Source organism: Embiotoca jacksoni, unplaced genomic scaffold (genome assembly GCF_022577435.1).
Source record: "Embiotoca jacksoni isolate LCO1_2020_lvr unplaced genomic scaffold, fEmbJac1.0.p SCAF_7, whole genome shotgun sequence".
In the NCBI taxonomy this organism is placed as follows: domain Eukaryota; kingdom Metazoa; phylum Chordata; class Actinopteri; family Embiotocidae; genus Embiotoca; species Embiotoca jacksoni.
Genome location: NW_027185425.1, coordinates 14,709,820 through 14,732,324, shown reverse-complemented (window position 1 = coordinate 14,732,324; position 22,505 = coordinate 14,709,820). Strand labels below are relative to the sequence as shown.

Genomic DNA, 22,505 nt, shown 5'->3' with positions numbered 1-22,505 from the left:
TGTTCTTTAATGTTGTTAACTTAGAGATTTCTGTTTTTGGTAACAGGGAGGAGTCAGGATTCAAAATCTGTTACAGTACATTACTGTCTACATTATGACATCAGCTCACAAGCATTAGATCACTTGCAGAAGACAGACCTTTTAGTAACACAATGCAATCAGTGTTTAAATCATGTAGCCGATTAATCAATCTTAACAGGACATACACTGGCCTGTAGGGCCTGTATGCAGCCAGGCATCACCTGCCACAGACTTCAAACCAGTTGTAATATCTTAAACTTATAACTTGGGATAATGTAAATATAGCAGAACTCTTTTATTTTGTTGGCTGACCAGAACTGTGTGTGTTACATTTGATTTGTAATCATGTATGTAACTATCACAGAGGAATATATCAGTGCAATACATGACATCTTCTGTCCTTGACCTGTAAATTATGTCAGTGAAAGCTCAAAAAGAGTAAAAACAACTGTGGTATAAACCATTTAATCACCTCAGGGCAGAACCATTTAAAAGAAAAATCTATTTGTTTTGGCAAGCAGCTTCCTGTGAGCCTGAAAGGATTCTTTTTCATATAGCTACTGAGATACTCGTGGTGAAATCAGAGGAGAAGACATATCCGGAAGTAATCCTGTCATTTTAAGCAAAGTCCATTGGTTATTTCTTGAATACAGACTCCAATAGGGAGTCTTTTCTAGAGATGAGATGAAGCTTTTTGAGGAGCTCCTATTGAAACAGTAGATGGCAGCAGAGGGCCTCTGTGGACAGCATATAAAGTAAATATAAAAGCAGAGGTGATCATGTTGCAGGCTTTCTAACATTTAGATATTGTACCTGCATCAACATGGTGACTGGAAACATGTTCAGCAGATGTTTAAATGATTTCCATCATGAACATGATTAAATCCAGTGTATCCCTGCGCGTCAGTGTTGTGCTGTGCGTCTCACACTGGAGCGCGTTTTGTGGGATTTTGTAATGATGCTGTGGCCCTGCCCCATAAGTAACGGATACATCACACCGTACGTGCTCCCTGCTGCCATTAATGTGTGCGCCTATCTCTACATCTTGCACCGTGTGGAAAACAACAACAGAGGTGACAACAACAACACCGGCGATTTCTTGGATGCGCGTCTTTTCCTCACTTTTTAATTTCTTGAATTGTGGCTTGAACGTGGACACTTTTACAGTCAGTTTTCCGTGCAGCAAGCTGATGCATTTATTTGTCTTGTTTCTCATTATTTCTGGAATATTTGGACAGAAAACCTTTAATTTACCTTTTGGTCGCACGTTTGAGTGTGGATAATTATATCGACTTCTGTGAACCTTCATTTGGAGACACAGTCGGTGCTGCCTGCATAAAGGGGGAGTGTGTCGACGGGAAGATGTTATCAGTTTAGTTTCTTCTGGTCATTTCAGGACTGCTGCTGCTTATGTGGAGAGACTGCACCTAGACTGACCACAGCAGCACATTGGAATTGACAAGTTTACCTCCTGAGCTCCCCACCGCCTCACTGACTTATTGTCTGGGGGTGGGGGGGTTTGCAGTCAGCCTTCCGCCTCCTTCCCCCTGGCCGATCCACTTGAAAAGAACCAGTCTCCAATTTGGCCTATATTTCCGCTTTTAAAACATGAAGTTCGACCAGATCCTCTCTGCCATCGGAGGCTTTGGCAGATACCAGAAAATTTTATACATTTGGATTTGTTTACCTCAGATCCTCCTCGCCTTCCACATGATGGTGAGCATCTTCACCGGGGCCACGCCACCCCATCAGTGCCAGGAAAGCTCGAGCTCAGAAGTCGGGAATCAGTCCTTCATCCCCGGTGCAGTCGCTCTCAACTTCAGCCTCTCGGACTCCTCCTGCTTCTCCTCCGATATGCTGCTGCTGGGCAACCGGACTGAGCGTGTCCCGTGTGGCCGTGGATGGGTCTACAGCCAGGAGACTTTTCAGAGCACCACGGTCACCGAGGTACAATGATAATGTGGACAAGAAAGATGTTCAATCTGGGTTGAAATACTACTTTGATTATGCATGAACTCACCTTGCTGCATGCAAACAGGTGGATCTTTTCCACATTAGAAATAAGGGATATATAACCTGTTCAATATGAGACTAGGATGCATTCAACCCTGAGAGTATTTACTTAATCTGATTCATAAATTAAGGAATCTAACTGCACCAAAAAAAATGAAATAACAATGGCAATATGTTTGCAGATAAACATTGTATCACACATGGCCACACTAACCTGCTAGAGGGCCATGGGGCAAAACAACCTGCCGGCCCTCATTAACTCCCTGCTCCTCCTTGGCAGTTTATTGTGTGAGCAATCTAATCAAACACAAATTAATTTGGGAATAGCCATTACAAATAAGAGCAATATAACCCAAAATACGTCTTATATATGCCATATTGCATATTCTCCTATTCCCAAACAAGGTTACAGGTTATCATGTTACTATAGAGCAGAGCCGCTCAATTTAAGGGCCAATTTGGCCCCCAGATTCTTTGTTTTGGCCCACCACGGCATTTGACAAGGTTTTTTTCAGTCTGAATTCTTGTTCAAATTGAAGCTTATTAATGCTTTACGTTTTTGACAATGATTTCTGCAAAATATTCAAATTACTAGTAAGCCGATTAATGAGTAACATTTTAATTATTGTGATATTTTATTTTAGATTTAAGTAAATTTGGGGTAAAATATATCACACTTTAATGAAATATAATTTTACATTATGTAAACATTTATTTTTGACCTGCAGCCCTCCATACAGATTCATCTTTTGCCCTTCATAGGAAAGAATTCATGCACCTCTGCTGTAGACCAATTAGCACACAGTGGGCCTTAATCTAATTAGGGTCCTTTAGGGTTTTGAATCTTTCCATCATTGGCCTGTTTTGTCCAGCTGATAATCCTGCAATACTCTACAGCAGAGGTCTTCAACAGGGGGTCCGCAACCCCAAGGGTGTCCGCGGAGGTACTGCAGGGGCTCGTGAAATTTTTGGTTGATTAGACAATTTTTCATATCTCTTTCCCCCAATTTTTTTTCCACAAATTTAAATGTCTTTAGATACACATTAACATGAATCCAACATATTGTAGCGAATGGATAAATGGAGGCAGAAGATGTTATCTTTCAGCCAGAAATGCACACATTCAGCGACACACAGGAGCTCTCTCAAGCTGGACTAAGGTTCACTCACAGTGCCAGACTTGCCTGGACCCGTCCCTCCAAGCCTCCTGCACACAAAGAGGAGGACCCGCCCCTATCGCTATAGGTTAACCTGTGTATTATTTGAATAGCTTAGTATTGAATGCACAATAACTAGGCCCAGTTTAATATAAAACACAATTTTATACAATATATATAGTAGGGGGTCCCTGCTCCATCTCTCTATCAGTTTGGGGGTCCTTGGTCTGAAAAACATTGCTCTACAGCATCAATATCCCAGGAGTGGCACAAACATACAGTCACTATAGTCCAGTAACGTGATATTTTTTTTTATCACAAATGATTATCTTGGTTTTTGGTCTTGTGCACACATGATAAGGATCTTGTAATTAAAGTCGTAATCTTATAATTATCCTGAAGCACAAGTTGACTATTTTGTGGGAACAAGTTATTATTTTGCATTCAGAAAATAATAACTTCTTTCCATAAAATATCACCTTACAACACTTTAAATGCTCCGTAAAACCGCACAAGTAAAGCCTGTTTGAAAACATCTGTCAACTGCACAAGCAGCCATCTATAAATAAGAAATATATGTATGTACAATAGAGTCTTTTTTTTGTACATGTACCAGTGGGACCTGGTGTGTAACGAAGCCACACTGAACAGCATTGGATCGTCCATCTACATGTCCGGCCTGTTGGTGGGGTCTGTGCTGTTTGGAGCCATGGCTGACAGGTAGGCTTTGCAGCTCTTATTCAGCCTGCAGCCCTGAACCTCTGATTCTGTACCGATACAACACAAAACCACATCCTCAGCATCGAAGCATGGCTGCAGAGCAGACACAGCTGGAGTCCTTGGTGTGTGGTAGTTGTCTGTAAGTAGGGCAGTTTACACATCATGCTGGTTTCGTTCAAGGGCTAAAGATACACGCTGTGGTTTGACTGAAACTCTTCCCTCTTAATTGGAATGACCTTTCCTCATGTTTAGACCTTAAATATCTTTTGAGAAATTGGGTCATTAACAAATTCAGTGTTTCCCACTGGAGGTGATGGCGACATCTTTGAAATAGCAGTTAAATGTTCATGTGATACTACAACTCTCCCTTCTGAAATTTCTCAAGAGCTGTTGGCAGGAGTGGCAAGTTCTTTACTTTTTTTATTCTAGTGCAGCATTTCTCAAGCCACCGTTCTGTTTTTCTTATCAGAGACTAGATTTACTTTCGTGGGACCAAAACATTTGTAATTTTAGAGCTGAAATTGTCTACAAGATTATTGATTAAGACACAGTTGCGGGCAAGTGTAGATGAGACAGCCTGAATATATCATTTAATAAGATAGCAACGTCAGTCACCGGACGCAGTAGGTCCAGTCACCATAGTGAAAGAAGAGGAATATTGGAGGAAGTAGAATTGGGAAACCTGCGCTTCTCCTTTGTTGAGGAAGGTCCATGAGCTGGTTGTCAGCATGTTGACATTTTGGCTATGACGGTTTGTCTTTCTGGTGCAGAGGCTGCTGTGTCAGGATGTATCGTCTTGGGTCTAATGGGCATCAAAGAGGGAACCGGAAATAGTTCAACAATACTTTACCTCCAGGTCTGCCCTGAAAAGATGGTTGTGGCAGAAACTCTGTTCACATGAATGTTCAGCGACCAGCAGGGGTAGCTAAGTACAGTGACATTGAAGTCAATCTAACAATGGCAGCAGTTTTAGAGCTGGATGAAGCGATACAAACAGTTGCACCAACACTAGCAAATATTGAGGAAAAGAAGGAGCAAAACAAATGCCTAAAATTAATTTTTAAAAGTCTTCAATGGTCATTTAGTGACATGGTGTTGCACTGTTCTCCCATTGATGGAGGGTTAATGATGTTTACAGATTGTTTAATTACAGCACCTAAAATATGTCAGATGGTTTAACCAATGCCGATTGATTAAAGGCTGCTCCAATACTTTCCAAATTAACCCGAGGTCTAGACCCGGTAGGTTGCAATGACTGGAAACAATCACCAATGGAGCGTGATCAGACCCGATCTATTCACAATGTATATTTGGCTCCGTTAATAGGCTACATTGTGCCCCCAGAACAGACTTAGCTTATCAGTGTAGTTGGCAGAGCCGCATCGCTGCTCAGCTGGTTGTTCTGTTGCCTCCTGGCAGCAGCACACCTGTAAACATCTGGTTTCTGAAAGTCGCACCTCCTACAACCAGGTAATAAATCATGAGATTTATTCCCCTTTGTTTTCACATGAGAATTTTCTGCCTTTTTCTGTCAGCTGGCACTTTTCATGACACTTTCATTACCAAACTTATCAGAAGTCATCTGCACATCTGTCTAACTGAGATTTATTCATGGTTCAAACCTGTTTTCACGTTGAGGGAAAGCTCGTGTTCATCTCTCTCTGTTCAAGGTACGGCCGGCGTTTCGTCCTGCTGCTGTCCATCGCTCTCCAGACTGTGTTCGGAGTCGCTGTAGCTTTTGCACCCAACTTTCCAGTCTATGTGATTCTTCGCTTCGTAGTTGGCACCACAATATCTGGAGTCATCATCAATGCTTTTGTACTTGGTATTACCCAAACACACACGCACTCAAACACAAACATAATGATGATTTGAGATCATTGCAGGAATGATATCGATGTTTGATATCTGCCTACCAGCACCTCTAAAGTCACAGATTTTTAAGTTATGTGTTATTGCCTGGTTTCCAGAAAGTCACTACATCTGGCCAATGAACAATTCCACACATACCTAAACCTGCACAACCTCATACAGTCATTTTTACACTTCTTTTTTCACAAGAGCTAGGTCTGCCAGTCTTTTAGAGCTTTACTGCTAAACTAAGCTAACTGGTTGTTGGCTGTAGCCAATCGGACTCTCAGCAAAAAAGTGAATAACTGAAATGACAAACAATTGACAATTTGGAGACACGTATTTTGTACTGGATCGCAAGGACATGTGGGTGTCAATGAAAACGTAATAGGCGGGCTATATATTATAGGAAGATTGAATGCAGAGAGAAGGAACATATGTTAGCAGCAGATGTAGCGTCAGTCATCTCATTTTCACTTATTAGTCAGATACTAAATTTTTATATAGTTTCTTGTCTCTGCAAAACCCCTGCTACATTTTCCCCTTCCTGAAAGCTCCAAACCACCACCTCTGTTGAACCAAATACCCATGATCCTCCTCTCCTCTCCTCTCCTCTCCTCTCCTCTCCTCTCCTCTCCTCTCCTCTCCTCTCCTCTCCTCTGTTTTCCCTCTAAAAGGCACTGAGTGGACGTGCACTAAGAGACGCATGCTGGCCGGTATCATCACAGACTATGCCTTTGGCCTGGGTTACATACTGCTAGCAGGGGTCGCATATCTGATCCGCGACTGGAGAAAATTGCAACTGGCGATATCAGCCCCGGGATTCCTGCTCATCTTCTATATATGGTGAGAAATTCAACTGGCATCTGAACATTAGATCCACTGTGCATTCATACATGAGTACATGAATGCCTTCTTTGTGATGCTCATTTCCCCCTCTGGCCTTATTTCTCTCTGTCACTCTCCCTTGCCTCTGTCCACTCTTCCTCCCCTGTTCTCTCTCTATCTCCTGCCAGGGTGCTCCCCCAGTCTGCCAGGTGGTTGTTGGCCAACGACAGGAGAGAGGAGGCCATCACACTCCTCCGCAAAGCAGCGCTCGTCAACGGCCGGGTCTTACCTCCCGTCGTACAGGTGTGTTTCTCTGCATCTTACACTGTCATGATAGTTTTTGTCTGCAGCATGCTGCCTTGAAAAGTATTTTTTTGTGAATGTCAAAAAAGTCCCGTAATAAGAAGCAAACCAAATAGGTGAGTCGGACTCTCACTTTCCAACAACTTGCGAGTCTGTGGTACTCTTCTCCAAGCCCGCCAGCGGCAGCCACAGCCGGAGACATAATGTTTCTAGGGGGTCTGTCCATCCTCCGTCCGTCCGCCCGACCGTCCTGTTCTCCTCATTGCAATATCTCTAGAATGCTTTCAGGGATATGGTTCAAATTTGGCACCAATGTTGGATGAACTGATTAGATTTTGGCTGTCAAAGGTCACTGTATACATAACTTTATCCATAACTCAAGAACTCTGTCTCTAACTGGAATGTCTCACGATAAAAAGTGAGCTGAGAGGATTGATACCACTCTCACATCTGTATAGTTGATATGACGATTACACCAGAAGACAGTCAGCTCAGCTCCAAATAAATGTCCTTCCCAACTATCCCGGACACACATGTAGTTTAGAGATCACTAGAACAGTGGGTTGCTGTATTTTTTTGTAAATGGTACTCAACAGGTGTAACTAGTATATTTGTAAGGGACTATTTTTAATTAGTGGGACTGAGTCGACCACATACTATGTTCAATTATGAAGTAATGTCATCCAGTGCAATGATGTGGATTTTTTTTCTAAACAGCTTTTAAACAACAATGTTGATCTATGACAATGAGGATTAAACAGACTCCGGCTTGTTGGTTTTGGTCTTTAATAAGATCTGCTCTGTATCCTGCACATCAGGTAGAGAAGTGTGACATTTTTGGTGGAGGGAAGCGAAGGCACACGGCAGTGGATCTTGTGCGGACGCCTCAGATGAGAAAGAGAGCGATCATCTTGTTCTACATCTGGTGAGTCTTTCAATCATTTCGGTGTCATTTTAACAGAAGCGACAAATCAAATTCTCTCCTCCTTTCCTCATCCTCTGTCTCGCTCTTTAAATTCTGTTTGCACTCCCAGGTTTGTGAATGTGCTGGTATATTATGGCTTCTCACTGGGCGTATCCAGGCTGGGGTCAGACCTCTACCTGACCCAGTTTGTGTTCGGGTTGGTTGAGATCCCGGCTCGTTCCCTGGTGCTCGTCGTCCTGCCCTGCAGCCGCAGATTCTCCCAGAGTGGCTTCCTGGCTGTCGGTGGGCTCGCCTGCCTTCTAATGGTCGCTGTCCCTGCTGGTAGGATGTGACTCTGTGTGTCTGTTCTGACAGGAAGTTGAACTTTCTGCAAAACTTAAGACGTATAGTAATGTATTTAATCACTCAGATAATTCTCTTCCTTCTTTCTTCAGATCATCCCAACGTCCTCACTGGTCTCGCCATGGTCGGGAAGTTTGGTATAACCGCTTCCTTTGCTGTGATCTATGTATACACGGCTGAGATATTCCCCACTGTGCTAAGGTAAGACTTGTGAGTTTTACTATATTATTTTCAAATCTTCTCAAATACCTGAAGTTGTTTATTCCCCCTGGTGTACCTACAGGCAAACAGGAATAGGAGTATCCAGCATGTTTGCGAGGATGGGCGGTGTGTTAGCACCCATCATCAACATGCTGGATAACCACAGCCCTACTACACCCCTCGTTATCTTCGGCATCACACCGTTACTGGGTGCCATCTTAGCCCTGGCGCTGCCCGAGACTGCCGACAGACCTCTTCCCGACACAGTGGAGGAAGTGGAGAACTGGGACATCAGGTACCAAGATGTAACATAGCAGGATGGGACTTTAATTTTATAGATGTTCGGTCAGATTGGTGAGGAAAGTACAATTTGAGACGAATTCAAATATATGTTCTTCGTCCTAGAAAGCAGAAAAGTGCCTGCTTGTGTGCAAAATAAAAGATGTACAGTTGGAAAGGAATAATTTTCTTGAATTTTTTTCACACTTTGGCTCGCTGTGCACCAGCTGTTATCACAGTTACTGCATATTATGACGTCTAAATAGATTTGTCTTTTTTGTGTTTGGTCTCCTGTAGGATGCCTCCCACCAAGGACCACCCTGACATGTGTGAGGATGTTAGCCAATCAGTTGGCAGCATAGACAAGCAGGAGCTGCGACATCTAGCAAGCCTGACCTAACATTGTGTTCCATCGTTCACACGTTTTACAGGCACAGGTTTGATACCAGACTCATTACTTACCATAAGACCCTCTATGCAATTCCATGTCAGCATGTGATTTTGAGCTCTACGCATGAAAACCAAACATGTTCGACATTAGCACGCAGGTGCAGACACGCACAAAGCAGGCATTCAGTTCTCCTGCAAAGGCCAATAAGCGGCCTACTGTTTGCAGGTAAAAACCAGCAGTCAGAAATAGACGTTTACACCTCTACTCCAAGTTTGAGAGGTGGTTTCATGTATTTTAGAAATGTTGGGAAACAGGATAAATAGTTCCCCTTAGGACTTTCCAGACGCACAGCTCTTATATTTCTATACATTAATACAGTAAATCTGGAGGCCAAACACACAACTTTCTAAAACTGATTTGAAGATTCCACAAGAGGATTTAGCAGATTGCTACTTCCTCTCTAATGCAGTACTCACAGTCCTGTCGAGCAGCTATTTTTGGAATATCTTACTTTTCAGGACTGGAGGGTTTATTCGACTTTGTGAATTTCATAAAAACACTTATATCATATTTTTGTATAAAAGTGGATCACATCTTTCTGAAATATGTTTGTCGGATCTTAATGCTGTATTGCAAGCAACTGCCTCATCTTCTCTTTTATGGTCTCCAGCCAAGATAAATGAATCTAGACCAGTGAGATTGCATGCACTATTTACCTTTGTTATGCCTAATGTCGCCTTTTGTTGGACGACTGTAGTTAACTTATCATTTTGTATGGAAAATATGGGATGTTATTGGGATCAGCATGTGAAGAGATACCTGATTTTATCATTGTTTGTAGAGGTTTGTTCTCATTTTCTTACACCGAATTATACTCAAATGTAAGTCGACTGTGGCTGTGATGCTGACTTGGATTAAGAAATACAAGTGTTTAAGGGTTGTTATTGTTTGTATGAATTCATGGTACATTGAAGAAATTCCAGGTGTATGTCAGAGGCACAAGTCATGTACTGTATCCTAAGCTACTTTAGGGTTATGATGTTACTCAGGCCAAAAGATATTGATTTTTCAAAGTCTGTTATTGCTATAGCAAAGAAGTCTAAGGCCAGTGTGATTTGAATGCTGAAAATGTGAATGTGAAAGTGTAACCTGTTATTTCACTGCATGAATTTGAGAGAGCATACCTTACTGCTGGCCGCAGCATGTCATTATACCAGAAATGTCACTGCAAATGGAAAACTTTTCCATTTTGTTATTGCAATGAATCCTTGTCCAGTGCATTTGAATGCAACAATTTTCTGAAGAAACAAGTGGAAATGTGTCACAGAATGTCTGAATGAAAGGAAGGGATTGTGCATATGTACATCCAGCAATAAAGTTGTTTAAAAAAAGTGGACTTCTGCGTGCAAGTTGGAAACATTTAACACATTATGATCAGGCAGCTCGACTCGCAATAACTGCACTTTGATACATCCAACATTACATGTAATTTACCTCAGGCACTCACAAAGTGGCATCAAAAGCATCTGAATAGTATTAACATCCTGCCTCCTTTATAGAGGACACAACAGTGGTGTAGTCTACGAGCTACAAAGGTGTACTCCGTAAAGCTCCAGGATATCTGTATACCTGCTTAAAAATGAACAAGGATAAAACTATGTTGTAGTTTTGTGGCAGAACTTTCAATACAGTGATTTTGTTTCACAGATAACTGCATTAAAATACGTTTTGCAGGGGAAAGCGCTTTGTCCATTCATAAAATTTACTCTGCGGTCTGTCCGAAGAGTGGAGCGTGGTAGGAGGGGCTTAGAGTTTGACCGTGACGTGACTTACACCTGACGTCACCTCCCAACAAACAGCAGTTTCCTCGACAATAGCAGACATTGAGCGTTTCAGGTTTTAATTAGCTAACGCCAATTGCCAAAGAATAAATAATATATGAAATGAAAGACAACTACTGTCTTAATTGTTTTAATTATGCCTGGCCCTGAAGCCACCATAGCTTCAGGTGACGCTACAGAGAAGGAGCCTGATGCTGACGTTACACCTGGTGAGTGAAAGTCACAGACAAGTTAGCAGTTATTACTTTAGCAGTGGGGCACTGTTGGTATGGGTATTAGATTATATTATTTACCATATAAAGCGGAACCCAAGTTAGCTAGATGGGATTGATCTCAATGTCGGGCAGTGTTATATCGTTATATCGCGAAATCTCGCTCTCAATTGTATTCGTCCTGCAGCAGCTCTTGTCCGCTGTCCTCTGCAGTTAATCTGACACTTAGCCTCAGTTTGACAATGGTTTGGTGGAAAAGTGAAAATATTGTTTTAATTCCTCTCCTTTGGTCTTTTTTCCCCTCCCTTTCACTCACACAATGATTAGGAAGCCCAAAGACCCGCCGTTGTGATGAACCCCCACGTGAAGAGCAACAGTGACTTGTCACCAGGTTTGGTGAGTGACCCTGAAACGACAGGGTTTAAATGACCCCAGCTGTAAATGCCTGACCTGATTGTGGTTCCAACTTTTTGGTGTGTCCACAGCATTTTTTTCTGCATGCCATGTGGTCACAGCTAACGTCCTAAATGCACTCCCTCAGTTCAACTAAACGGTGAGGACTGCTATTTTTTTCCCACATTGCTATATTTGATTTGAATGCAGCATTCATGAGTGTGGTGGCTCTTGTGGTGTCGTCCTGGGACGGGTATGTACAAAACTGGGAGGGAATCATTACAGTACCCGCTACGGTAAAATAGACGACACCACTGGGGCGCAAGTCCTTCCTATGCCAGTGTAGCGTATGTAGCGTCAGTGGTGACGCCACAGTTGTTATCCTTCATAGACATGAGGATGTAGCCGTCATTGCCCCAGTAGGTGGACCAGGAGTTTTTTATCAACCAGTACAGCTCCCCTTTCAAGGTGCCATATCCCACTGCAAGAACAGCATGGTCCAAATCCTCCGGTTTATTACCTGAAAAAAACACAAGAAGCGTGTTAATTGTCGAGAAAAGAGTTGTTGGTCCAAACAGTGTGACCCTCAGTGAGAGGTAAACCTACCACAAGCAGGTTCGTAGTAGACGCCGTGGCTATAGAAAACAAATGATCGATGTGAAGCGTCAATGCTGACTGCTGCCGGGCCGTTTTTGAAGAGAGCCAGTTTAAGGGCCTCAGCGTTTCCTGATGTGACATTGGTGTAGCTTTGGATTCGTGCAACAAGCTGGGAGGAGTTCAAATGGCAAAATCCGTTCTGTTCAGAGAAAAAAACAGTTCTGAGTTGGGTTGCATAAAGGCTGACCAAGCATATGTAGTTCAGACTATTCTGGGAAAGTAGAGACGGTGAACCGGAGTGCTGGACAGAGTTTTACAACTGAGCCACAGACAAACAAACAAACCCCCGTCTTCAACACAAGAGCACCTGAAGGTGTAGCTGGCATTAATGCCACAACATTACATTCACAGAGTTGCACTCTACAGGTGGGAAAATGTCGTAATGTGTCTTTTCTGAACACAGTCAGAGTTACGTTTCACTGGAACTTGTAACTCTAGAAGTCAGTTAAACATGTCAGAGTCATGCTGCCTCAGTTACATCAAATCATCTTCCAATTTTCTTCCTAAATTGTTTCAGTTTGTCAACCGTAATGCAACACTTTCACAGTAGCTTACCAATCTTTGGTTTTAAAAAAAAAGGACTGTAAAGTGTTATGCAGTGATCGTTTTATAATTATCAGGCTATTTTAGCTTCATCGTCATGTGATCATCTCACCATGCCCATATAGGCTCCGTAGGTTTCTGTTGTGGCGATGCCCCCGTGTTTCATGATCCACTCGTACCCTCTCCACTCCTCCCCTCCATCACAGCCGTTATTGCCGTAACCCCAGGAACAGTCGATCAGCATCTGCTGAGACAGGACCTGCAGGGAGCCCGTCTGAAAGACAACAGCAAAGACATGATCCCACGCAGATTAGCAGCCTGTCCTCGTCTGCAGGAGTCAAACCCTCTGAAATACAATACAAACACTTTCACCAGCTGTTGAATTTATAGCACCACACAAGCCTCTAATAAACTAAACTAAGGGATAAGTTAAAGGCTTGATTAGATGTAAAATGTTTTATAAGGGAAGGGAAAATTAGACTAAAAGTCATGTTAAGTACCAAAAACATTCAGACCTGTAGACATGTGCACGGGGCTTAAGATGGGAGCACAGTGACGTTTCTAAGGAACATTTTTACACCAGCTGTTGTCCACAGGTTGCTCGGCAGACGCTGTGAGATGAAGTAAATTTAAAACTGGCCTCCGAGGAGTGGCTGTGTTTATGAAGCTGTCTGTGGGGACGGGTTGCTGCATCACAGAGGACACTTCCTGCTGCTGCGCTGCACGCTGGCTAAGGTACAAAGACAGACTGCTGGGGCCTCACTACGGTGATGTCCTCAAGCCAAATCAAAATGCTTTCGCAATCTCTGCAAAACAATTAGGAGCGGTGAGGTTCATTGAGTCAGCTCTACCGCTGTGCTCCTATTATTTTGACAACTGACTGAAGTGAACTAATTTAATAAAACTGCCAGAGGTTGTCAAGATTACATATGAAATTGATTTAGTTTATTAACATTTCTATTTTAAACAAAGAGAAAAGAAGAAATTGCTTAATGACATTATTGTTAATGTGCTGAAAACAATTGTTTTAATAACCACCCTCCTCCCAAGTGTCCGTTTGACCCTGTAGAGGGTCAACTTACTCCTTGGAGAGAGTACCCAAGAACATTTCCATGTACTTTTCTTGGTGTAGTTAAGTGCAGTTTTGAGGTAGTTGCAGTGTGTATTAGGGTTAACACAATTACTAAGTTTTAGTTGATGATTCATTTCCATATAAATAATTGCAATAAACAATTTGTCTTTTTCTGTTCATTCTAGTTTTGCTTGCCAAGACAAATCGCCTCCTACAAGTTAGGAGTTTGTTTGCTTCTGGCTTAAAAACAAAATGTTCCCATAGCAGTGCCGTGGTGTTTGGCTTTGCAACTAAATCTCTGATGTTACTGTCAATAGATGCTCATCAAAAAAGTGCCTGACGATGAACAGTTTGTTCCTCCACTCGTCTGACATTTGACCACAGCAGATGAAGAGAGCGCATCAATGGCGTCATCAAAAGAGCACCAGTCAAACCTCAAATGGTGGAAAAACAAAATGGAAACAGCGATGGAAATATTTCTTAGTTTCATCCTGCTGTTTTGATACATATGAATAAATACGATTCTAAAGGTTATTGAGAATGATTGTGATCAGCTTCAATAATCACAGTCACGGGATTATGTTAAAATTGTGACGCGTCTAGTGAGTGTTTCCATTTTCTGATACTTTATACTTCTTGACAACTGAACACCTGGGACAAATATTATAAAACACTTTTTTACCTCAGCACACTTATTTCATAACTGAAGTTACTTTTCAGATTCTAATGAGTAATACAACAAGTTAGGATTTTTTTATATCATAGGTTAGGAAAAAACCTAATTGATCCTCTGGGAAATTCCCAAACTTTCCATCATTATATAAAGTAGTTAACATTAACTTTACCAGCTGCAACATTACAGTGAGTTTTACCTTTATAAGTAGATTTTGTCCTTGAGTAAAACTTCAAGATCTGAATTCTTCTTCTCAGCCTATCACTTACAGCTATCGCCCAAGAGTGGTTTGTGTTTGCAGAAAGAGAGTCAAAGAATTTGGTCACTTCAATGGAGTGCCATCAAATCCCATAATAGACCGGCCCTATGGTTGGATCACGTTGCTAAGCAACACGGGAGAAGGAATGCCTTTGAGCTGGGTGGAGGCAGGTCAAAGCTGACATTCATTCTTATTTGTGAAAGTGGCAAAATGAATCGTGTTGTGGACCTGCTCTGAAAGGACGACTCCTCTTCACTCACAAGGATGCTTTTCTTATACCTAAAGCAAATTTGTGCAGAAATCAATGCACTAAGATGAATGAATACAAATTGGCAGATTTTACACAGATATGATAGAATAACTAATTTGTCCACATTGAGAAGTTTTTTTTCCAGAAAGAATGTAACTTAATTTTAAATCTACACTGTTTAATCATTCATATATTCATCAGTCGTTCTGGCGATTGGAGTATTTAATGCAATTCGAACAATCTGTAGTATTTGAGGCAACTTGCAATTTTGTTAAATTCGTGGAATTTCTCTGCAATAAAGTAAACTCAATTGAAGCTCTGCTGAAATTATTACAGCACAAAGTAAACCTTTCCAAACAAAACGTTCTTCATGAACAAAAGTAATTCCTCATTTCAGTCAGCAAGGCTCTTCAACCTCTCATCATCAAAACAAACCACATGCTGGTTTACTGGAAAAATCAGCAAAAGTGGATGGAGTTTATAGTAAATGTGGTCTTATCATGAGAATTAGACAACCAATCATTGCACTTGATCACTTTCATCACAGCCTGTGTTGAATTGGTATTATTTAAAAAGCATAATTTTTTTTCAGAATATGTTGCCTATGTATTCTGTATTGTAGTCACAGACTATTTTGTGAAGCTACGTCACTTTTATGACTCAGAAATGTTTTTGTAACTTTGAGCCCAATGAAGGTTCTATAAGTTCAGAAAATTAAATATAAAAAAAAAGAATAAGAACTTAAATATTTCAAGCCATTTCTGTGATGTGCAGATGAGTTATTATTGTAGGAGGTGAATACATATGACAAGTTTTGGTATTAATTAGTAGTTTTAAAAAACATATTTTTTTCCCAGACTTTAAATTTTTGCCAATTCACAGAATTTTACCACCAAAAAAAAAACACACACACTTCTAAATTTCATTGCTATATTTGAGAAAGGCCGCTCCAAAATCAAGCATTTTTGATCACTATAATCACAAAGCAATGCTGCAAAATCCTAGAAAGACTGATTATATTATACTCTTGAGAAAAAAATAATAAAAAAATAAAAAAAAACTTCTCTAAAGTTCTATTTTTCGGCCTGAACAACCCGACAAGAACCATCAAAGTTAAACCTTATTATTTCTTAAATACCTCGTAGGATGCCAGTAGGAATTGCATTGCTAAACCTAAACATGAGCAGATGAAGCGCCATGCTTAACATCTGTGGCTTCAAAGACCATAAGCAAGTAGCCCCATCAGTTGAAAACACTGGCACGGGGCCAGTTACTGTGTGATAAGCTGCTTTCTATCGTTCTCACCTTTAAGAAGAGAGCGCCCTCTACTGCTCCAGTGGTGGCAAAGCTCCAGCAGGAGCCGCAGATGGCCTGGTCCTTCACTGGGGTCACAGCTCCTGGAAGTGCAGAGGAAAGGTATAAAACTGAATGTCCTGGCAGACCGATGCACCTCTGGGATACATTTTGGAGTTAGACGTACCATAGAGCCTCCAGTCAAGGGACTCGGGTACTTTCACTCCTTCATAACTTTTGGAGAGGAAAGGGAGCCCTCTGTTCGGTGTCTTCCCTCGCTTCCTTCCCCTCATGGTTGCCAGCTCCGACTCGGTGCGATCTGACAGGGAGTTCAGAGCCAGGCTGTAGGACAGCCCCGCTCTGTTCTTAGAGTGGACATACCTACAGTGACAAGGAACCAGGCACCGGGTCATCATAGACGCTTCAACTACCAAATCTTCTACATCCATGCAGAACTGCTATTCAGCATGCCGATGTACTTGATGAAAACAAAAATCGTATTCAGTGTTGACTGTTCCTCTCACCGGAGGTTATGGACAAAAGCATGTTCCCTCTCCTCATGCTCCTTGTCATCGCAGTACTGACGCTGAAACTTGTCCTTGAAATAGTTGAACATGCTTTGTGAGTGGCCTGATGCCGAGGTGTGGATGATATCTTTCATCGGATTGGCCAACATGTGGTGCTCCACTCCGGGACCAGGAAACCCCTCACAACTCATCCCTGTAGAGAGAGTGATAGAACATTTAAGTGTTGTTTTTCCTCCTGTGATTCTTTTAAAGCATTGGATTATTTAAGAATCCACAACTGAGACACAAACCTTCAGGCAGCGAGAAGACTTTGGGGTCCACGTGAGTGCTGAACTCCTTGTAGTCCACCAGGTACTTGTCATAATGGGACCCCAGCAGTGTGTTGTATCCCATCATCTCGTAATGGAGGGGCATGGTGGTGTCCCCTTTGCCTCCCGCGCCTTGCTCTGAATGTGTCACCCACAGTGTGTACTTGTTCTTCTTGTAACCCACGGTGGTCACGTTCTGCCAGACCTCACACAGGGAACCTCCGTAGTACTCCATTCTCAGGAACTGTGGGGGGGCATTAACATGTTGACTTCTCCGTGAACATCATTGTGTATTATTGCAGCTGGATTTTTCAAGTCCTCAACATCACAAGGTTGTGAAATTAAGAGTAGACAGGACAATACATTTTAAATCTCACTAGTGATGACTATAGTGTCTCTGGGAGACCTGCAGCCCATTTACAGCAGTTCACCAGTCAGTTTGCATGTCAGTGAGTGTCTGACGGTTACGATGAAACATCTCAAACAAGCAGCAAATAGTGACGGTTTTAGTCTGTCTAGTCAGCATCATGAAACTCATGCTGACAATTAACTGTCGTACTAATAATAATGATTGAATTGTATTTTTCTTCCTTTCATAGTAAAGGCCTAACCATAGTTTAATAAAACTAAAAAAATTGCTTTGCTGTTTGCCTTTTTAGGCTTTGCAAACCAGAATTGCACAGAGATATGACACAGTTATCAATTTGCATACACAAAACTGGAATTTAAAAAAAATTGCTAATAATGAGTGAACAGCTGGATGGAACTTCAGCTGTCTTTCCAAGTTTGTTGAATTGGGTGGGTTGGTCATTTTTTTTTTTGTGATTTGTGGTATTAACACGTTTAAATGCCACCTTTATTCTGCAAATTAAAATGAGCTGAGCATGTAGCTGAAGAAGAGGGCGCATGAGATGACATCATTAAAAGAGTCAAAACTCAAAACGGTGGAAAACGATGTGGAAATAGTTGGGAAAATTGGACATTTGTGTCCATGTCATACAGCTGTTTTTTTTGTTTGCTTTTTTTTTTTATCAATGAATGAAAACAACTGTAATTATTAAACAAGTAGTAATTTCTTTAGTAGTTCTTTTTCTGTACTGTAAAACAACCCCGGGGTCTGACTTTGTGTCTCACACACCTGGAAGCCCTGCACGTCGGGCAGTGATGCCTGCGGTGTGACTGCTTCCTCCTTTGTTCCGTTAACCTGGAAGCACTTCATCACGTTTTGCTCCACCTCGGTCGTCTCAGGAGTGATTTTATAGGCGGTGCCAAACTGTTGCTCCGACCCCTGCTGGTATGTTAAAACCTGGCCTGTTGATAATCACAACGAGAAATGTTAAGAAACAGGCATTACATCACTACTTTAATCTCAGTAACAGTAATCCCTTTTTTAAAAGTTGAATAACATTTTAACATTGTTTAATACCTTAAACTGCACTGCTCTTCCTGCACAGGGTGTAGGATAGCATTCTGCTGCCCCACTGATTGATTTGATAAATCATCCTCATCTGATAAAATGAGTGCATTTCGTATTTTATCATTACAGAGCTAATAATTAATGTCCAACTGGCCACATTTTTGCATTTTTATTAATATTATATTTCGGTCAGTTAATTAAGACTGATCCTGGGTCTGCTGTGGCTTTCTGTGATGACCCATCGTATGATTTCCTGCTGTAGAATAATTGCTGACATTCAGTGAGAGATTCCAGGCAAAAAACTAAATTATTCATAACATTTCTGCTTAGGTTACCTAATCTAAAGTGTTCCTGCTATTGCAATAATAATTGATCATGTTAAACATAACGACTGTAATCTAGGTTAAATTCAGATTACATTTGCCAACATCACAATTTTAAACATATACAAAAAAAATACTTAGAAATCAATTTAAAAAAAAGACTGAAAATCCTTCATCATAGAGGTTAGAAGTAACAAGTGTGTAACAGGAGATACCAGACTGAGTCCTTTAATACTGCTGATTGTTTCATTTTCACTTCTTTTATTATTTGATGATGCTACAGTCTGGTCTCTGTACTCTGACACAGCAGACTCTCCGTTTCAAATCACTCATCCAATCAAGCAGAGTCAGTTTAAAGAGAAAAAGTCACGGGTGAAGGTGTTTTTCTTACCATGGTAGTAGTCAATTCGGCTGGACTTTACCACTAGGTCGAACCAGGCCTCAAATGGCTCCTTAATCTCAGCGTAGGGCAGCGAGATCACTCCTGCAATAGAAATGTGAAATAAGATCAAATCCAAGGACAAAGAGGCACTAGCATATGGTGTTTTGCGCCTTACCTTTGACATGATAGGTCTTCCCAAAATCAGGACGGGAAGGGACTGCTTTGCCCTCTGCAGCTGCAAAACAATGGTGGAAAGATACTTTACAAAAATGATGCTTTAGTGACTGACCATATGTGGTGTGTGTTTTAAAGGATAATGAAGTAAAATGTGACTGGATTTGTAGGAGCTGATGGCTGTGCTTGAACATTTGCTCTAAAAATGTCTTCATATCTTATGTACATGTTCCTTTTATTTACATAAGATATAGTCCAGCAAAATGTCTGACAGACGGACTGGTACTAAAGTCAATTTTTGATTTCACACACATAAAGCAGTAATTACATTGGAAAATGTAACCATGTTTCACCTACCTAATGCTATTGTGCTTTGAGTAAGAGAGACTATAAGTTTTCAATAACGTTATCAAAATAAACAAATAGTTTCAGTTGGAGGGATATTTATGAATGCCGAATTAAAGAGTAGCCTATATAGTTTCTTTTGGGGTTATAAACCCCATTTTAAGATAAATGTGGTTGTTTTAAAATTAAAATAAACTCTAAATTGACATTTTTGGGGGGCTGATTTCGGATTAAGATCCTGTAAATCGGCACATATAGAGACCAAATCAGAAAACCTTTGCATGAAACTTGAGAAATATCGCACGTATTTCCTTCTGCTATAGCCGCTTATATCTGGGAGTGGTAATAACAACGTTGAGGGTAACAGCTGTGATAACGACTGTGCAACAACAGGACTAACAACTGAAGCTGCTTTCATAGCAGGTATCGATAGCTGACTGAAAACGTGGAAAATTAAATGTTCTTACCGATGGCGGCCCACAAAAGAACAGCTGCAATGTACAAACGCTGCATTGTTTCTACTATGAGCTCAAAAGTACAGGAAAGAAAAGCAGTCGGACTAAATACAAACACTACAACAACCCATGACTCTGCAGGCGACCCTTTCTATAACCCTCAAACCGCTGATTAAATCACAAAGTCACCGATGCTCCCTCTCGACCAATCACGCTGCGGCGAGGAAGAGTTTCCTCCAATCAGACACAAGAGGCGGGACTTCTTGGCACGTATATCATGTGATTTGTCATATGACCAGAGTAACCAACAGTTAAACATTTTAGGAAACTGTTGAACAGTGCCAAAAAATTGTTGTGTAATTTTAAACTTTTTTTTTTGTGCTAATGTTAAAAAGGATCGAGGAACAGTTTTTGTTTTTAGAGCAGGAAGTGGATAGATGAGCCACATGACTCAACAGAAACGGGAGCTCTGCTACTTGAGGTCCACTGTTTCATTTAAATCAGACAAAAAAAAATAATATTGATTATTCATTTGAGCTGCATTATGTAATCGACATTTAAAACAAGAGTCCTCATTTTTCTTGGGTTTGGTTGGATGCATAAAGAAGGGCTGGTTGCTCTCTTCAAAGCAATAATACAAGTCAGCTAAAGTAATACAGAAGTGGTTTATTTATAGGGAGGAAGATGATTTTCCAATATAGCGCAAAACCTGCAAATTTGCTGGGTAATACCACCAAAAACTCTCTATTCTTTATTTTTTTAAACCAATCTTTCGTGGAGAATTCACATCCTTTCTTAAACCATTGTTGTTGATTCAGGGGTTTGAATCAACATGTCAATATAAGCTAATCAAGTGACATCTGGAGACAGTCTCACACATCCTGAAGTTTTGACCACTCTTTGGTTACTGTCAACTGTCTGCCAAACCACTTGATCTCGTTTTTGTTAGATGTCAACCACACCTTAGCAGCTACAACAAAAGCTTACCCCATCCATGGATCACTTTAGCATTTACATACAGTCCCCTCATATATGTTTTTGTCATCTGCCAATTTTCCAAGTCTTCTTATCTTCCCAGACGTAAAGAGACCACTGTTTGCAACAGCTTTGCTTTTTTACACTCAATGAAACAAAGCAAGCATCATATTTCAGTGAGTGATTTTACATAGTATACTGGCTTTTCCAAATAAGAAGCGTGTTGACCTCCAGTCCGTTGCTGTTCTGTCCCTTTCAGACAGACGTCGGCTCTGGGACTCCCTCCACTGACTGCCACCTTCATTCTTGTCTTTTGTTCTCTGTAAAGAATATCATCTGCCTGCTCATCAATATTTTTGTTCAGTGGGGGCCACAAGGGGAAAGACTTGGCAAAGTGAACTGAAGGATTTGGGGGTTAGGCGCAACAAACTTGAAATGCATCCTGGTACATGTAGGAACTTCTGTCATCTCCATGAGCAGGAACAGTCTGCTTTCTTAGTCCATATAGCACAAACTGAGGAATATATTCCTTCAGTTTATTATAATTTTCCATCAACACTAAAAGGACATCCATATAAAAACTGAGGAAGTTTCCCTGTAGATCTTAAAAAGCAGATCACCTATTAATAGTATGGAAATATCCTAAACAGCAGGGCACTGTGGTTTTCATGCAATGTTACTCATACATGATTAAATGCTGCATTTCATGGGGACTATTTTCAACCTTACATTAATACACATTTTTCCTGGGTGATGGTCTTTATGGCACATGTGTAGCTTTCTTCATTAGACCACTGAGGCCTTGATCACTCTGAGGAATATGATCTTCTTTGGAAAGTACCAAAGGTTCAGTATGGTAGCCTGAGAGGATCAAGTTTAACTGTTTGTACCTTCAAAAGTATGTGCTATGCTGAAATAAATCATGTCATTGCAGGATGACCTCTGATGGACTGAAGGTTTGGAGTTCTTGATATTGCTGCTGTTGCTGTGGACCGGCTCCTCCAAAGTCAACTCACCGCGGAAATGCCGAGGATCGTTCCTTCACTTCTCCAAGCTAAGTCTTTTCCTTTTGTGCAATCACAATGCAACTATAGCAGAATCAGTGAGCTACGAGGCTCCCAACACCTGTTACAGTCTTGTAGATCTGCTCATAGACAACACAGCTTTTATGCTGCATTTTCAATGACCAAATTTAAATATCTATATAGATATTAGTATATTCATTTAATTCACACTGGTGATAATAACAATAATAATAATAATCGCTGAATCCTCCTATATGTAAAAGTTTTCAAGAGCAGGCTACTTATACTGGGTTGAGCATGCTTAAATGTGGGGCCCATTTTTGTTTGTAAAAAATGAAAATGGTATTTAA

At 41.1% G+C, this 22,505-nt stretch overlaps 2 protein-coding genes across 2 annotated transcripts; one reads left to right on the top strand and one right to left on the bottom strand.

The window, feature by feature from the left end:
• The first annotated feature begins 976 nt into the window (after positions 1-976).
• Positions 977-10,340, top strand: LOC138214459 (solute carrier family 22 member 6-B). The gene is made up of 10 exons (XM_069176105.1): positions 977-1,968; positions 3,808-3,911; positions 5,582-5,736; positions 6,440-6,608; positions 6,779-6,893; positions 7,712-7,818; positions 7,928-8,139; positions 8,253-8,361; positions 8,444-8,656; positions 8,938-10,340. Exons 1-10 carry the CDS (start codon positions 1,630-1,632, stop codon positions 9,038-9,040), a joined length of 1,626 nt encoding a protein of 541 aa, XP_069032206.1. The 5' UTR covers positions 977-1,629; the 3' UTR covers positions 9,041-10,340.
• A 95-nt stretch (positions 10,341-10,435) lies between these two features.
• On the bottom strand, positions 10,436-20,319 carry LOC138214458 (digestive cysteine proteinase 1). The gene is made up of 11 exons (XM_069176103.1): positions 20,168-20,319; positions 19,357-19,416; positions 19,191-19,283; positions 18,198-18,370; positions 17,042-17,303; positions 16,749-16,944; positions 16,412-16,605; positions 16,237-16,328; positions 12,790-12,951; positions 12,084-12,273; positions 10,436-11,997 (listed from the first exon to the last, which is right to left on the bottom strand). The coding sequence occupies exons 1-11, from the start codon at positions 20,211-20,213 to the stop codon at positions 11,810-11,812; spliced, it is 1,656 nt and encodes a 551-aa protein (XP_069032204.1). The 5' UTR covers positions 20,214-20,319; the 3' UTR covers positions 10,436-11,809.
• Positions 20,320-22,505: the final 2,186 nt, after the last annotated feature.

Excerpts from the sequence above, each read along its gene's own strand:
- LOC138214459 (XM_069176105.1), top strand. The coding sequence starts at position 1,630 with ATGAAGTTCGACCAGATCCTCTCTGCCATCGGAGGCTTTGGCAGATAC. Across the intron at positions 6,894-7,711 it reads TCTTACCTCCCGTCGTACAG|GTAGAGAAGTGTGACATTTT; the intron begins GTGTGTTTCTCT and ends CCTGCACATCAG. Across the intron at positions 8,140-8,252 it reads AATGGTCGCTGTCCCTGCTG|ATCATCCCAACGTCCTCACT; the intron begins GTAGGATGTGAC and ends TTCTTTCTTCAG.
- LOC138214458 (XM_069176103.1), bottom strand. The coding sequence starts at position 20,213 with ATGCAGCGTTTGTACATTGCAGCTGTTCTTTTGTGGGCCGCCATCG. Across the intron at positions 16,945-17,041 it reads AGTCTTCTCGCTGCCTGAAG|GGATGAGTTGTGAGGGGTTT; the intron begins GTTTGTGTCTCA and ends CTCTCTCTACAG. Across the intron at positions 12,952-16,236 it reads AGGGCGCTCTCTTCTTAAAG|ACGGGCTCCCTGCAGGTCCT; the intron begins GTGAGAACGATA and ends GTTGTCTTTCAG.